Source organism: Botryllus schlosseri, chromosome 6 (assembly GCF_051294905.1).
Source record: "Botryllus schlosseri isolate E-star chromosome 6, Bs_hap1, whole genome shotgun sequence".
Taxonomy (NCBI): Eukaryota; Metazoa; Chordata; class Ascidiacea; order Stolidobranchia; family Styelidae; genus Botryllus; species Botryllus schlosseri.
Genome location: NC_137241.1, coordinates 5,692,878 through 5,710,394, shown reverse-complemented (window position 1 = coordinate 5,710,394; position 17,517 = coordinate 5,692,878). Strand labels below are relative to the sequence as shown.

The following is a 17,517-nucleotide window of genomic DNA, read 5'->3' as shown; positions in this document are numbered from 1 at the left end:
GCCTCATCTACATGAACTCAACCAGTCAAATTTCAAAGCCCTTGCCTTGCCGGTGCGCTTCTTTGTGCGATGGTTCACAGGACGCGCATCACAAGACCGCATCAATCAATCTCCACGACTATCACCCATTACAGCGGTCCGATCAACATGACGCCGAGATACCTTTCTGTAGTACACAACATCGAGCTAGCTAGTCTCATTTCTGCGCCGTATAATGCACTAATGAATGATCTATTGATATTGAAGTAAACCCGAATATTTTCAGCTGTCGTCATCTGCTAGTAGAGAATTGAAAAGATCTTTACATATCAACAACTGTATAACCGAATTGGACGTCATCGGCATGAAAATTTGAGTAATCAAGGTAATGCAATGGCAAAAATTCGGATTTACTTCAATATACATTATTCAATCGTACCCTGACGTTCTGTACCTTCCTGAGTCTCTTCAAATCACACAAAATCCACTAAAGCATCGGTCATTATTATTAGCGTAGCAATATAACATTCAAAATAGACATTTCATCGCTTAAAAATACCATTTGAAAAAGCAGCACCTGTGTACCGTTGCCACTTTCGTAAGACAGCAGTGACATGATTGCATAATCGAGTTTTTTTGCACCTTTCAGATTTCCGGGCTGGTCGCGTCCACATGTCGGCCACCCACTGCACCCTAGCCCGAATGTTGGTATTCGATCATTTCCAGTGACTGGACTTCCAGTTAGGGCCGAGTGATTCGATTCTGAATCGGGTATTAGGCGAGTATTCGAATCACAGCACTAGGAATGATGTGGAAAGTTTAATATATGTACGTTTTATGCGACCACAAAGATAATTGGGCACTTTTCCATACTTTTGTGACAATGGTGTGCGGTGTGCAATTGTTCAAAAAAAAAATTCAAAATCTTGCTTTCGAAGCGATTTAATCGTTAGGTTGCCTAAAATAGTTTGAATCCATTTCAACCTGTAATCGCGAAGTTCTTATGGAATATTAAAAAAAGAAATTCAATGATGCAAGACAAATTTGACTCAATTCCGACCAGCAGAAGCGAAGTTATAGTAGTTGGAAATTTAGGATTTGAAAAAGTAGCATTGACGGTGGGAAATCATAGAATTATTAGGGAAAAACTCAAAACGTGTATCAATTTCACAGGGTAACCAGAAAAATTTGAAATTTTCTCAAATATTGTATATTAAATTCAAATCTTTAAAACTGAAAACTTCGCGATTACCGGCCGGAATAGATTCAAATTTTGTGTGCATCGTTTTTTTAGGCAAGCTGACGATTCAATTGCCTAGCAGGCAAGATTCGGGAAAAAAGGTGATTTTTTTAACAGCCCCGTACAATCATCACGACTTCACAGATATGTAATTTCCACTAACATCCCTAAGCTCTGTATTACGTGCTTCGTAGACTGCGATACGACCAATCGAAATTCACAGCCTTCCGAAGTGTAAAATAGCATCGAACCTTAAATTCTCGTTGATACATCAACTCTTAGTGGCAGGAATCGTATGATTTCAGTGCTCGAAAAAATCATCCTCGAACCCTTAGAATGATTACTCGATACAGATCCGAGCATCGTGCTCGGCCCTACTTCCAGTGCGCAAGCACCAAAACAGCCTCACGTATGCTGCGGCATCTCCACAAAAGAGTTTAGCATACGCGAACCGTTAATGATGGCCGTCGTCGCGATTATAAACCGATAGCCTTTCTGCCTGCCCAAGAACCTGAGGGCTGCAATTTCCGAATACGTAACGCCGCCGATGAAGTAGACCAGGACCACTTTGTAAGACTGGTCGCTGGCCGTCATTGTCTTTCCTTTCGCGGACCGGGCCTCGATCCGGGCAAAATTCTTCCCCGGCAAGTGTCGGACCACGTCCTCCAGTCCCGACCAGCCTTGCTTCAGCAGGGCCTGCTCCACCAATCTGGAAAGTCGATTTCAAAATTCGCATCAGAGGCAAAGTCACCATAGGTGGTCAGAGTCGGGGGTTTGTCGGTGGTTTTGGCACATTTTGAAAATATCCACATACTTCATCTAATCAAGAAGAAATTAACAGTAATAAATCAAAGTGAGAGGCAATGCTGAATACTTTGCAGGGTTTATTGACTCGAGTCACGATTTTTTGGTGACTCGACTTGCAGTCGAGACTCGAACCAAGTCACATGACTGGAGACTAGGACGGCCAAAACATACATTTCATTGTAACTTCGAAGAATAGTAAAGTCACCGCACTATTGGGGTATTTCGTCTATCAGTCCTGATACTCGGAAAATAGGGCCAGAAACTGATAAGATTGACGAAAATTATTACCAATGCATGCCACTCTATATCACTCGAGCAGAGCTGAAAAAAAGTGGGTTGAACTGCATAGAACTGAACAGTGAACATAATTTGTACTAGAACTCACGTCAAAACACTATGACTCGGTGGTGAATTGAAAATGACTCGACTTGACTCGAGTCAAAACTATGAAAGCGAGATTGACTTATGGCTCGGAATCTTGTGACCGAAAAGCACATTATAATGGCAGACCTAGCCACACCAGTCCATGGACAAATCAAAGAGAAGTCGAAGTATAAAACACATAATTTATGTCGCCATACACTCAGATAAGAATAACAACCCCGTACGAACAAAGATTGAAAATAGAGCAGGTCTCAAAATATTGGATTATCATACTTGCAACTCAGAGGTATATAGGCCCCTCCGAAAACGTACGCCATGTCCTGCGGATGCTTCAAACTGTATTCCCCGCTATTCTTCGGAATCAAACCCAGCTTTTTGCTGACCGTCTTAAACCAGTCTCGCTTTTGTAATGAGGCTAGCGAGCTGGCGACGTATGACACCGCCGAGCCCATCGGTGCCTTGTCGGCTAATTTGTTCAAGTTCGTTCCGATCGAAGTCGTCTGTCCCTCTTTCTGCGCCTCCGTAAGAAGTCCGGCCTGAAACGAGACGCAAATTAGTAGTCTTGGGCAACCTGTATTGCAGAACTACATCAATTTTTCTAACTGCTCAAGTGGTCATCATTTTAGACTGATTCAGCTTCAGTTTTCACTGTTCAAGGCAAAACTAAGCCTAGAATGTTTAGTTGGTCACTAAAGAAGTACTTTACTTTTTTCAAAGTGCTCAGGTAATGAATAAACATTGTTGCAACTTGGACTGCATTGGCTTAGCTTGATTCTTCATGTGGTTAAGAAATACTGCTTTCAAAAGTACGTTCATGATAAACGTTTGTTGTAACTTAAAATTTTGTAACTCGACTCCCGAAAGCCGTTCTGTTACGTAAAAATCGGTTGGCGTTGACGTTTTTTCTGTCAGCCTTGCCGTCACTGTCGTAAAAATCCATATTTTGCGTCTTTCATGGCAATTTTTAGTTGCCAGTGTAAAATCGCCTGGGTGTCAAAGCTATAAAGGAGGACATTTTCGATTTCTTGAAAAAGGAAGACGTACGGTAACCTTAAATCTTGACCGCCTCAGCCTACGGCGTGGCGTGACTCACTCACCTTCTTCAGATTGAAGAGAGTTATCATGGAGTCGTACCCGTAGCTTTGCAAGAACTGCCGCTTTATATTTTGAAATTCTCTCGGCAGCAAGCCGCTCGACGTGCAGGACAACAGACACATGAGACGCAGCGTCAAGTTGGGGTCGTACTGCCTGTGAATGCACTCCTCCACGTAAGCCATGCAGCTCTTGCTTTCGGTGCCTTCCAGCAGATCTAAAGCGTGTGTGGTTGTTAATCTCAAAGATTACCAGTAGAAATATGACAACGTGACGAGAGAAGCCGTTGACCATTCGGATACGGCGAATATCGTTGTAATTTATACTGTAAATTGACGCAAAGGTTTGTTTCGCAATTGAACAAAGATCTGACACGCTGCAGTCAAGGCTAGAGCTCGACCGACATCCAGAGAATTGGAAAGCCAGTAAATTTCTAGCTTTTACAAATTAGATCAGAATTAGAATTATAGCTATACAGGTTATACACCAGGGTTGTAATGACTCGAGTCATTTTCTTCAAATACGGAAATGACCCGACTCGAGTCATTGCGCATGACTCAAACCAAGTCATATGACTCGAGACTCCGACGGCCAAGACCGACACTTCATTGTAATTCCGAACAATAGTTAAGTGACCACACTATTTGGATTACGTTACGTCTATTGGTCCTGGCACTTGAAAATGTGACCAGAAACTGCTGAAGGCCTGGGGAAAATAAGTACATAATTAATGAAGAGCTTCTTGGAGGTACAGAACTTCAATATGCAATTGAATTAGTATATTTATATTGTAATAAACCTGAATATTTTCAGCTGACACTCGTCAGCGGTAATCGTCAGCAACTAGTAGCGAATTGGAAAGAAGATTTTATTTTGTGATACGATCGGTTGATATACAATGTTCTTTCCAATTCTCTACTAGTTGCTGACGATTACCCCTGACGAGTGTCAGCCGAAAATATTCGGGTTTATTTCAATATGAATATAGCCTACTATTCGATTGTATATTATGAATGGGAACCTTTCGATATCACCAAACAGAGTTATAAAAAGCGGATTCAACAGACTTTAACTGGAAACCGAAACTCGAGTCATAATACCATGACTCGGACTTGACTCTGTGATGAATTGAAAATGACTCGAGTCAAAACTATAAAAGTGAGATTGACTTGGTTACAACCCTGGGTTATACCAACGTAGACTAGAATAAGAATTATAGCTACATTTTTTTTTCCAAATCAGATTAGAATTACTGAATTCGCTAAAATTTAGAAATTGAATCAATTTCACATCATATTAAAGCGGATTTCACTCTCATAAGCACGAGAATGGGAAATATCTGTACATCAAGCTTGACTCGTTTCGCACTACACAGTTCCAAAATTTAGATTAGAATATACAGCCTGTTGCTGCATAGAAACAGTTCAGAAATTAGATGAGAATTATAACTAGAGCGAAGAAATGTTTAAAAAAATAGATTAGAATTACATTACCAGCGTCTAGTCTAATTATACGACCATATTCATCTAGTTGTTCAAGTTCGGAATTTGGGAACATGCTCATCTTCACCGGCATTGGAACTCCAAGCAGATACCGATATGATATTTTGCCAATACCGCTATTATTTTCTGCCGACACCAAAACTTGACATATTTCACCCAAATAACTCATTATTTATTATTATCCGCATTTAGTCACAACCAAACTCAAGTCAAGTAACCACTAATTCCAGTCCGGCAGGTCTATATCATAGTTTTGCAGCATTTTCACCAAAAGTTGGTATACTCAATAACTCAAATATAAACTCAACAGGACTAAACGTAGTCCCACTTAGAACAGTCGCAGGAGTAATGACAAATCACATAGGCCTATAAATACTGACCAGAGTTGACCGATACCAACATTTCCACACATACAGATGGCAGTTAGGTTCTAGTCAACACCGTGCCGTGTGCGCTTTGCATGTCACTATATGATGTACAATGTACATCCAAAACCACATTCATTTTCAAAGGGATCGACTCTAAACATATCAATTATTAATATTCGACTGCTGCATTCCGACTGTGACGCTCATCTTCGTATAAATACCGTGCAACGAATACAGATTAACTCTAGATCTCAATGTCAAATTCACATGACTCGCCTACAAGCCTGAGCCCATCCAAATTAAAACCCGAGCACCCATTGCATGTTACATAGATTCACGGCAAGAGGCGCTCAGCAACAAAGGATCCCACCTTTCTCAGAGTACTTGTGTAGGTTTATCCCTACTTGCAATGCTTAATTGCGTATCAAGTGGTCATGCTTTTACAATACTTCTACTAAACACTTTTTTGCGCTTCAGATTTTGTAAGGTACAAAGTAGTTTCAGGGTTGTGCAATTGCCCCCATTGCTATCACCAGTGAAACTGTCATAAAACCAGGCGAAACAAACCTTGTATCGTGTGGAAACATCAAATAAGAATATAACGCCACATTGAAGATTATAGTAGCTATTTTTCAACCATACCTATTTCATTGCACTTTCTGAAAATGGAGTGGCAAATAGTATCGAAACTATAATTCCCGTTGATTGATTACCTCTTGGTACTCGAAAAAATGATTTCGCACTACCCGACTCGGATCGTTAGAATTAACTGGATTCAGATTGGAGTACTCGAATCACCGTGCCCAGGCAAAACTTTAACCACTCGAAGACTCGAGTCAAGTATGAGGCCGTAATAAGTCGAGTCATGACTTGATCCGAGTTATTTTCTAAAATATGGAAATGACTCGATATCAGGTAATTTGTGTATTGACTCGACTTACCTCAGTCATTGCGCATGACTAAACCAAGTCATATGACTCTAGACCAGTGGTCGGCAACCTATGGCTCACGAGCCATATATGGCCCTTTTGGGTGTAAGATATGGCTCTTTGAGAAATTTTTAATTTTGTACTCTACTTATTAGTATTGCAGCAACTTGTTAGTAAATTTTCATGGCGGCGAGAATAATTATTCTCGTGGCAGCACAAACATGTCTTTGAGAGGTCAAGACAGAGTCGTATGCAGGGTTAGGGGCACGCACCGCCCTATTTTCAAAGTTCCCAAATTTAAGTTGCTGTCGCACCGGCAACACCACTTGCGAATTCGATCTACAAACCATCGCGCGCCTAGCAATCTTAGATTGCACGATACCTTGATTGACAAAACAGAATAGCAGACATGGCGACAGTTGTAGGTAGGACAATGCAGTTTTTAAATACAAAATGTCTTCCTGATCTACACCGAGAAATAAAATGCCTTTAAAGTGGCATTCACAATTGCAAATTAAAATTAAAAACAACGCTATACCTGTCCTTTTTCTTGATTGGTTATTATCTTTTTAGCACCGCCGTAAAAATGTGAGTGTGTAACGCAACGCTACGTTACGCCGAATATTTTAGGAGTCTCTTATAGGAATACATGAATTTTCAGAATCAGCGCGACAATTACATTTGATTACGAATCCCATATATTAGTGCTACCAATACCTCACGGATGTTCAATTGTGACGTAACAGTTAATTGACATGTATGGCTCTTTGGGAGTTAGAATTGAAAATATTGGGCCAATATGGCTCTTCGGTCGAAAAAGGATCCCGACCACTGCTCTAGACTCAGACGGCCAAGACATTTCGTTGGATCTACCAAGAAGAGCAAGCTACCACATTATTGGTATTTTGCCTATCGGTACTGGTGTTTGTAAAACAGGGCCAAAAACTGACTAAAGTGAGGAAAATTACTGTATTATAAATGCGAGGCATTCAATATCACCCACACGTAGTTTTAAAAAGTGAGATTTACAGGATTCAACTCGGAGGTGAATCAAAAATGATTCGACTTGACTCGGGTCAAAACATACATATGTAGAATTGACTTGTGACACTGGATCTTGTGTTTTGGTCACCACCCTGGTAGCAATGCATACTAACTATGCTCCACCCTCAAGATATCCTGCAGGTCTCCCTTCTTCAAGGACCCTTTCGTTTTACTTTTCAGTATCACTTCGCAGGCGCCGATGTGCAAAGACAACGAGCGGTGCTGGTCCTTCAGGCCTTTGAAGTCCTCTTGAATGTATTTCTGTGAGATAACATTCCGATGCCGTTAGATACCTTATCACCTGCAGAGAGATAAAATCTGACAAAAGGCTTACTTTGAAGTTGCTGACTTCCTGCATGTCGTGCCGTTTGTCGTAACCGGCTTGAATGTCTTTCGCCTTGTCTTTGACGACTTGAAATACGTTTGTAAAGTGTCTGGAATAAGGAAATTGGTGATATCAAAGTTCTGACAGCTTTGCGAGTCTTCAAAATGATTCGGTGCCTTGGACTAGATAATGCCTGAATCAAATTCTAATCCTATTTGCGACATCTTTTTTAGATACTAATTTGCGAAATGTTCCTGTGTTAAAATTTTATCTCTAATCTTATTTCCGTTTTGCCTATAACTGCCACGGATGGACTGCATAGAGCGAAACGAACCAAGCTTGCTATACTGACATTTGCCATTCTCATGCTAATAATAATGGACTATGATTCGATATTATGATATATATCAGCTCAATGTCCAAGTTTTCGCAAATTCAGTAAATTTAATTCTAACCTAATTTTAAAAAAATGTTGCTGTAATTCTAATTCCAATCTAATTTGGAAAAGCTCAAAATGTTCTAGTTGTCCGAGTCTGGCCAAAGCGCACCAAATTACAGCAACATTGCGATTGGAAAACAAGTTATCCATCTACTTGTGTGTATTTCACATCCCAAATCACCCAAAGATGCTTTATTACTTTTTACATTGTTAACGATGTATGAGAATTGAGAATAGCATTTTTATCCTGCGCCTCACCTGTCCCGTATTTCGTTGAAGATCGTATCTTTCGCGCTTAATACGTGTTTCACGGGTTTGTCGCTGCCCGTCACCTCTTCATTAAACTCTATTACGCCACATTTGATGCCGAATATATCATCCAGCAATCCTTCGTATGTTACCTGAACAGTTCCTACCAGGTTAATGTCCTGTCGTGGATTTCAAGTTCTATGTAAATGAAATTGAAACATGTTACTTCCGCAGCTTCTAAGCCCAAAACTAACTTTCTAGTATAAGCGGTCATCAAGATATGGAAAGATTATCTATTTTTGGTGAAATTACACAACCCCTAGAGCAGTGGTTCTCAACCGGGGGTATGTGAAGCAATTTCAAGGGGTCCACGAAACCGTTAAAATTTGTAAAATGATTGATAACCTTATTTTTTAATTAGGAAAAACATAATAGTCTCGCTTCATAATCGCTAAAAGTTTAGGATTCACATCATAAGATGGTCGTCTGAGATGGAATATCCGACAGTGCAAACTCATTTTAATTGTCAAATTACCAATAGCCTACCGATGCAGCCATATTACTGTTTAGAGATGTTTTGTTGGGGTTTGTGGAGAAATGAAATGTTGGAGATAGCCAGGTCAAACAGGGTGACTTCGAAATGTTTGCAAAACATTTTGGATTTGCAGTTGTCGGTCTCAGCAAATTGGAAAACAGTCGTTTGAAATAGAATTTCCTGAACCTTTTTAGTAATGTTTCCCAATAAAGGAATTGAAACCCAGCCACGGAATTGATTTCCCCTAGTGATACAACCACTAAATAACGTCAAGATGAGATGCTAGATAGAAATGACTAGGCTGGACATGATATGTTCATTAAAAACTAACACTAAAATCTGTCGTCGGAAGCCTTACGCGGTAATATTGCATTCGCCACCAATATATCTTTGTGGAAATGGATTTTTGACACTCGTTCAATAAATACAGCTGCAAAATTCGTTTCGAGATAATAAAAGTCTACCTAATTTCCACATATAGCGAAGGAAAGGAAAGTCATTTTGCGGCTGTTTATCACTAGCCTACAATTATTATTTACACAATGCAGATTACCGTTGCACGATAATTAAGCTAATTTTGAACGAAATCTTCAGGGGGTCGGCAGTGGTCCGTGACGGTCCAAAAGGGGTCCACGAAGACAAAAAGGTTGAGAACCACTGCACTAGAGGTTGCATGAACCCAACATCATTTAATATTTAAGACTATACATCAAGACTAGAGCCCGACCGATATTGGATTTTTGAGCCGATACCGATAAGACCGATATCCAGTACCTCCACCGATAACACCGATATATTCAGCCGATATTCAAAAGATATGGAATCTAGCTCAAGGCCCAATTTTAACAACTCAAGAGCATTTATTTCAACAGCTTTACAGCCATTGATATGCTTGAACATGAAATAAATGATCTAGGGGCTATAAAAATATATCAAAAGCACCAATCCAGCAGTTGCAGATTACAGTTCACGAAGCACAATTTCTCGGCTCTTTCTCCAAGGAATGAACTTCTGTGGTCTTCCATAAATGATGTATATAGTACTAAACATAGTGAGCAGTCCTTCACTTGGTACCATAGTTAGTGGCACAGCAAGAATTGGAAATCTTTCTTCATTTCGGTTCCACCGCTCCCTTGCAGGGGATCTTTCCTTCAATGGTTTCACCAAATATTGATATTAATATTGATATTCTTCTGGCAGTGCACCTGGAGCCTTCAGCACATCATTAACAAATAGCTGAAGAGAATGTGCAAAACAACTGAAATTGTCCACGTCTGCAACTGTTCCACCAATCCCCGTTGGGCCTTGACCATGACCAGCATTCAAACAATCAATTGATCAATATTTTACGCTCTTTTGTCAGAATTGGCCTATGTCATCATGGAATTAAAAATTTTCGTATCAATTATTGGCTTTACTCCACGTTTGCTTGATTTTCTTGCCCTCTACGCTCGCATATTTCCTATCATGGTGGCCCCGAAGGCCTCAGTCAGACGACTTCATACATTACTGGTAGCTCTGTTGGTACCGAACCAATAGCACTATCTTCCGAGAAATGTTTCGACGAGACGCTTTTCTCTATCATCACGAGGGTCAGTCCAGCATGATTGATGTTCTCATTTCTCTTACTGATTGAAATCTTCTGCAGACAACTATCCACCCAGCTGCTCTCTGTCTTTGGTGATCGATTACTGCAGGGGGATTCCCACAAAGTCAGTGGGGCATAACGGTGGTTAGTATTCCATATTATTTTTCAGATAGGCACGCCTACTGCCTGTATGGAGTATGCACAATGTGCAGCTTGGCCATTTATTATTTATAAATTACCGTCCTCACGTCTTCTATCGACTTCTCTGACTCCCTGCCACCATGTTGTGACGTCACGAAAATGGCCGATATTTTTTTACCTTCAACGGCCGATACCGATATTTCTCTCCAAGCGTGATATCGACTCGATATTATCGGCCAGCCGATAATCGGTCGGGCTCTAATCAAGACCACTATTGAAAATCTATTTTTTTCAAATTTCACTCCACCCACAGAAACACATCCACAATTATCATAGAACCAAATCCATCAGTCAGCCCAAATCCATCGAATTACCTGCGAGCAGAGCGGAGTCACAAAATCGACTTCTCTGTCGATCAAGACGAGATGCCCGATTTCGTGCTCGATAGATGTTCTCTTTTCCGACAATTCCGCCGTCAGCGTTCTGACCAGCTCGTCCACTTTGTGCGCCGAGTCTCCTTGACCGTAGATATTCGGGATGCTACCGAAGAGACATTGGATGTTGACGATAGACTTTGCGACGGTGTGCAACCACGTGAAGTCGCCTTCCTGAAGACAACCCAAAGGAATTATTGAACTAGAAATTCAATAGCAAAGTCAACCAATCGGATTCGCCAGCAACTATAGCAATAATTTCAAAATTTCATGCTGGTGACGTCATATTCAGTGATAAGATTGTTGACATACAATGTTCATTCTAATTCTCTACAAATTGCTGACGAGTGTAAGCCAAAATATTCGGGCTCATTTCGATATGAATATCTTGAAGTTCTGTACCTACAAGAAGCTCTTCTAATAAATAGGCCTATGAAAGAAAAGATCAATAATGCCCATCGCACACACAATGTGACAATTCTTTTCTCACATGGGCTAACAACAGTGGGGCATGCTTCGCGACGAAGCACATACATAGTCCGAGTATCAAAAGATTTAGAGTTGGTCAGCAACAAATCACTTGTACTTCTTCACCATACTCAAGTGGGTTTCACCTACTTTTTCCGTTACGTCTACTTCCAGTTGAGTATCAACGATGACTATTTGACCCCCTCTGAAAAAATTCAGTTGACGATTTCACAATGCAGGCTAATGTTTTTCAGTACTGTTGCAGGTGAATTTTGAAGGGTAAAAGTCCCTTATCAGTCGCAAATTTGATAAGTCAGCCTGACGACAACAGTAGCTTAGAATATAAGTTCCCAGAACATGTTGACAATATCAGATACCGGAACCAGCAATACTGAGATCAAAATAATAAGTAAGACAGAGACCTTTGATGTGGAACATAGCCAAGATGTGCTAAACATGAAATATCCTCACACAACATACTCACCATAAAAAACGAGTTCAGCAAATGCGGCAGTTCGAGCGATAAGACGTCTTCGTCGACCGGTAATAAATCGAGGTGCAGATCGTCGATTTCGAGCGACCCGATCACGCCTTCTTGCTCGAGTATGATGTCGCATACGCTCAAACGTCGCGGCACCAGGAATAGCTTGTATTTGCGAAGCTTACCTACAGGTACAAAAAGGCAGAGATTGAATTTTATGACTTTAAAATTGACTCGAATTGAAAATAGATCGATGTTTTGTATGTCAAGTCTTATGGCAGTGACTCAAGTCAAGTCATTCAAAAAGTGCGGCTTCAGAATGACTCGAGTCATCGTCAAAACTGCATAGCAGTGCTTGCTTGTTTACGGCTTTGGCATATAAAAATTGTCAACCGCGGATCATGACCAGATAATTTGCTGATATCCTTACTTATCAGCAGGGTGATTTTTTACCTAAAAAACGAGAGATTTTGACCTAAAAAATCAAAATTTTGACATTTTTGACCGTAAAAAACTCAATTTTGACCTAACGTATGCAAATCAGGTGTTTTCCCATAAAATGTTAGAATTGTACTACTAATCTCCATTTCTGGTTCGAACTGTCTGTCCTTACGAAGTAGTTTGGCCTGAAAAAACTTCTTTGACTCAAAAACTGACAAATATTTAAATGAAAAAACTTTATTATAACAAAATCTGGCCCTTTGAAGAATTTCAAGAATTTCAGTAGTTGGCCTACATCACGTATTATGGTAGAAATGATTAAAATTTGTTGTAGTACAACGAAAGATATTTTCGTACATTCTCGGGTAGAAAGTATCTTTCCTTACTAAGTAGCTTGCCAAGAATGGAGAAAGAACATTCAAAAGTAGCAGTAGTTCGCCGACAACACTGAAGTTGTATGTGCGTACACTGTTGGTGACAAACCGTGTTGCTTAATTCTGACAATGGTGTCTACATCACGATTTTTCATAATGCGCTTCTTGATATAAGAACCATGCAATGCCCTGGCAGTCTTGCTTCAGTTAGGATATTGCAGTACGTTGAGCATAACACCATGTCAACCTATTCGTTTCTTCTGAATGTTTATGATTTTACAATGAGCAGACAATGGGCCGTCTACATGGGTAGGCCTATGAAGTAGGGTACAAGCTGTAAAATTTCAAACGATAAGTTCACCGACAGTGCAAAATCTATGATACAAACGAAATGCAGGTTACAAAAAATTTTTGATTTGACCTATCGCTACAATTTTGACATGTAAAAAAAATCTCCCCACTCATCAGATTGAAATAAAGAGTTGAAAGAAAGTAGTTGCAAATAATTACCAACATGGTATTCAAAGTAGCACTCGGCACATCCTATCATTGTTGTAACGAAGGCAAAACATTCTGACTTCACAAGTCAATTTTACTTTTATGACTCTAGTCAAGTCGAGTTAACAAAAAATGGCGACTTCAGTCGAGTCATGTCTCGAGTCAGTACAACCCTGCATCCTACCTGCTCTCTTGTCAGAGTTGATGTGCGCTGCGATGTGCTTCATGTTCTGAACCTCGGGCCGCGTGATGTAGACTCTTTTATCGCAGCCGCTCAGTATCTCCTTGTGCTCCAGTATGAAAACTTTATCGACGCCTCTTTCCTTCAGAAACGTTAAACCCGCGATTCGGTCGAGAGGCGTCATTAAATCCGAGTCGATTACCAGATCCTTTTTACCGTAGAACTTCTCCAGCGACACCGAAAGCTGCTCTTTGGCGACTTGTTTTAACACGCCCATCTCTGGCAACGGAGGCTGCATGATGACAGTCGCGCTTGACAGACTTGATTTTTAATTCTAACGGTAGAGTAATTCCTACAAAAATATATATTTCGATCATTAGTAATAGAAACCAGTGTTAATACACAGGTAGCGGTCTAGGATTATGAAAAAACTGATAAACAATGTACACCGATAGTACACTCTGTAATTCAAACTTTTCAATCACATAGAGCCACGCCAAATAGAACTCAGAAATTTGTGGCTTCAATTTCCAAACTTATTCAAGGTTTTTGGATGTACACAACTTCAATATACGATTGAACATTGAATAGTACATTCATATTGAAATAAACATCCGCTGATGGCCGTCAGGCGTAATCATCAACAACACATTTAATTTCGTCAATCGACATTATTGAATCAATCCTGTCGCAAAGAGTAGGTCTCTGAATCGCCGGTGAAGAAATAAATGTATTAAAAATTGATGAGGTGTGTTTCAAGTGCAATTTTAATGTAGGCTGCATTACTCGCGCAAAAACACGAAGGTTTGGTTCGAGAAATGATACAAAATATACATCGCTTGATATAGCGGAAATGCTATCATCAATGAGTTGCGTGAGCTTCTTTACAGAAGAGTTAATAAAAACCAGACTACATGTACCATGATACTTCACTAACTAATTGCTATCAGTAGCCTACTAAATAATTGGTAATTGCTGACCACGTCGCGACACACTGTTTGCCCAACTAGAGTCAGTGCCTTGAACTTACCGGTGTTGCTTTGAACACTAGACATCAATATTTGCAATGGCAATGAGGTATTACTGACACACAAGTCAACCAATAAATGTAATGACACAACATCGAAATAACCTGCATCTAATGTATATTGTATTATATACATGTCATGTAGGACTACTGTAAAACTGCAAATAGGTCAAACTTGCCACATAGGTAAACAAGGCAGGGATCTTTATTGTAGATAGGCATTAGGCAATCATGAAAATGAGAAGATTACATTATGGTCACCATGGTTTTATTCAAAATAAGAACACATTTAAGTCACATGTCCTACCACTGCAGGTCAGTAAGCTCTGCTGACGTTTTAATTTCTGTCTGATGCAATGAATCCAGTTACAAACATGAAAATGTTGGCAGACGCCAAGTGGAATGATTACTATATAATTTTATACAGATAGAAAATTAGCTTGAAAGATAACACCATCAAAACAGAAGATTAGCAGAGGGACAAATTGTTACATGAATATGATAAACATCACTTTTTTAAATCAGGGTGAGTCATAGTCCCATTGAACCTTTTTCAGGGGTCATGAAATCATTTCTTCAAATTAATCTTTACTATTCCTACTCGCCTATAATTCTATACACCAGTTTTTTTAATTAAAATGATTTCATTTCGAATTCTTTGAAGGATCGAGAATAATATCCGGGTCATTTTTAATTTTTAAAGGGGGCCACGGTGTAAGAAAGGTTGGAAACACCTGCTTCAAATCAAAAGTACTTTCCACAAAATGATCATAATTTTGTACACTTTCTTCATAATGATCATAATTTTGTACTAATCCATTGCACAATATCAGCGACACCTGTTTCGTATTTCATGCTAGATTCGACAACAGAAATACCGTCTCGCTGTTGCAGAATTTCGTCCAATCCAATCAAGTATTTCATTTCATACAGTCCGATGGGACAGTTTCGATCAATTTTGTTCAAAACAATGAGAATGGGAATATCTCGGAGATCATCACTACCAACTACTTCGTACAGCAGGGAGGTACTGGCTGATATCTGCGTGGAATTGGACACGTCAACGAAATAGATTACTTTGGACGCGCCTTTGTACGAGCTCTTCCATATAGGAGCCATCACCCCGCCAATTTCTTTCAAAACAATGTCATGCGGCTGCTTGCTTAAGTTGACGTTGCATACGTTAATGCCAATTGTCGGTTTGGTGGCAGGGACATCGACATTCCGTTCGTAAAGTCCAGCCGCTGGGTCTTCTTCAATACTACCGTCAAGGTCTATTTGCCCATTGGGTTGTGCAGTATTTTTCTTTGCTGTGCTGGTTTTATTCCAATTCTTGAGTTTTTTAAGCAGCAATGATTTACCAGTACCAGCACATCCAATGACTAGGATTTCCACCATTGATGTAACAAGTTCCGTTACCTTGGCTGGTTTCACATACAAATGCAGTCATACAAATGACTATATATAGTCACAGCTGGTGATATGATAGTTTAATAGGTCTACGTTATACTATATCTGATTGTTGAAGTGATATAAATTATTAGGTTTTCATTGACATGTGTTTCAAGCTAAATTACAAGGGTAAAGAAATTAAAATTGATAGCTAAACATAAACATGGCCAAGATATGGCCTAATTGCCCGAATGTATCTCAAAAAAAAACTTCATTTTTCCAAGATAACATAAGCTACTCCGATTCTGCACCACGGGTCGAGTAACCCAATGTTTTCAATCTTTTTTTGTGTCACGTAACACTTTAAAAGGACCACTTCAGTGCTCTAAAATGCGATAAGTTCTCAAATTAAAGTTGAAGGTGTCAGATGTGAAAAACATTTTGACCGCAGCAATTGTATTCATAAAGTAGCTGTATTCCAACTGCAGATATAAGATAATCCCTACTATCTAAAATTCCTTCTCTGCAACTATAGATGTTCCAACGGTGCAACTACAGATAATAACGGTCAGGTTATCTGAGCAAAACAGCTCTGCACTCGGCACGGCATCGGCTATCAGCAGCAAGTAACTGGATAGCAATTTTGTGGACGGACGCGATGACGCGTGACCTCAATACCACAGTGTATCATTATAGAAATTAAACATGGAACGGCAACGACCGATTTTGCAGCTTCGTTCCGCTTCGCCGAGGCTGGAGTGGAGAATCGTTTTGCGTAAGCGACTGTAGGATTTCTGGCAATCCAAAAGCTATCTTCCCTAGCGCAGAAATTACTGAATCTGTTCTTGATCGAAAGCTACTGTTGCACCGATTCCGAAAATATAAAGTAAATTAATGACCAAGCAATGATACACCTAGAATACGTCCTCCAAGTCTGAAATATCGGCATTGTTCGAACAATCGGAGAGTCGAGACGGGTCATTGTTACGGTCATTGTGTTGCGGTTACCCGATTGTTCTGAACAATGCCGATATTTCAGACTTGGAGGACATATTCTAGGTGAACCAGTGCCTGATAATTATTTTAATTTATGTTTTTGGAATCGGTGCAACAGTAGCTTTCGATCGAGACCAGATTCAATAATTTCTGCGCGCGGGAAGATAGCTTTTGGATTGCCAGAAATCCTACAGTCGCTTACGCAAAACAATTCTCCACTCCAGCCTCGACGAAGCGGAACGAAGCTGCAAAATCGGTCGTTGCCGTTCCATGTTTAATTTCTATAGTATCATCATAGCAATAGGCCTTTTGCAGGACTTCGATCACGTGACTAGATACGCATAGCAACAACAAATTGGTTAGCAAGCTACTTTCTCGCGCACCTGCTTCAGTGCTAAATATCGCATAGTGTACTGTTGATTTCTGGTTGTAAACGTTTCGGAAATTTGTTGTAGAAGTCATCAGAGATTTACCTATGCTAGATGTCAATCCTGTACAAAGCACATAGAATGATATCGTCAGAATTACGCAGAAATTCGTCGTTAACGTAGCCGTATTTCGGATACAGTATATTATTGTTTTCGGGTTGTAAACGTTCGCAAG

General features: G+C 40.0%; 2 protein-coding genes across 3 annotated transcripts; both read right to left on the bottom strand.

Moving 5' to 3' along the window:
- Positions 1 to 464: 464 nt before the first annotated feature.
- Positions 465 to 13,947, bottom strand: LOC145440549 (vacuolar protein sorting-associated protein 33B-like). 2 transcript variants are annotated; one of them, XM_080318179.1, is made up of 10 exons: positions 13,702 to 13,947; positions 13,503 to 13,641; positions 12,009 to 12,190; positions 10,997 to 11,230; positions 8,368 to 8,510; positions 7,680 to 7,779; positions 7,459 to 7,606; positions 3,508 to 3,719; positions 2,684 to 2,946; positions 465 to 1,928 (listed from the first exon to the last, which is right to left on the bottom strand). In XM_080318179.1, exons 1-10 carry the CDS (start codon positions 13,795 to 13,797, stop codon positions 1,625 to 1,627), a joined length of 1,821 nt encoding a protein of 606 aa, XP_080174305.1. In that variant the 5' UTR covers positions 13,798 to 13,947; the 3' UTR covers positions 465 to 1,624. The 2 variants fall into 2 exon arrangements, with proteins under 2 accessions (XP_080174305.1, XP_080174304.1); XM_080318178.1 differs by having other exon boundaries at positions 13,503 to 13,947.
- Positions 13,948 to 14,777: 830 nt separating this feature from the next.
- On the bottom strand, positions 14,778 to 16,073 carry LOC145440554 (ADP-ribosylation factor-like protein 16). The gene has a single exon (XM_080318185.1). It carries the CDS (start codon positions 15,922 to 15,924, stop codon positions 15,325 to 15,327), a length of 600 nt encoding a protein of 199 aa, XP_080174311.1. The 5' UTR covers positions 15,925 to 16,073; the 3' UTR covers positions 14,778 to 15,324.
- Between the last annotated feature and the right edge of the window lie 1,444 nt (positions 16,074 to 17,517).

Coding starts and splice junctions, on each gene's coding strand:
- LOC145440549 (XM_080318178.1), bottom strand. CDS start 13,797: ATGCAGCCTCCGTTGCCAGAGATGGGCGTGTTAAAACAAGTCGCCAAA. Junction 8,511..10,996: donor TGACTCCGCTCTGCTCGCAG/GTAATTCGATGG, acceptor GGAACTGTTCAG/GTAACATACGAAGGATTGCT. Junction 7,607..7,679: donor AGGAAGTCAGCAACTTCAAA/GTAAGCCTTTTG, acceptor GTTATCTCACAG/AAATACATTCAAGAGGACTT.
- LOC145440554 (XM_080318185.1), bottom strand. CDS start 15,924: ATGGTGGAAATCCTAGTCATTGGATGTGCTGGTACTGGTAAATCATTG.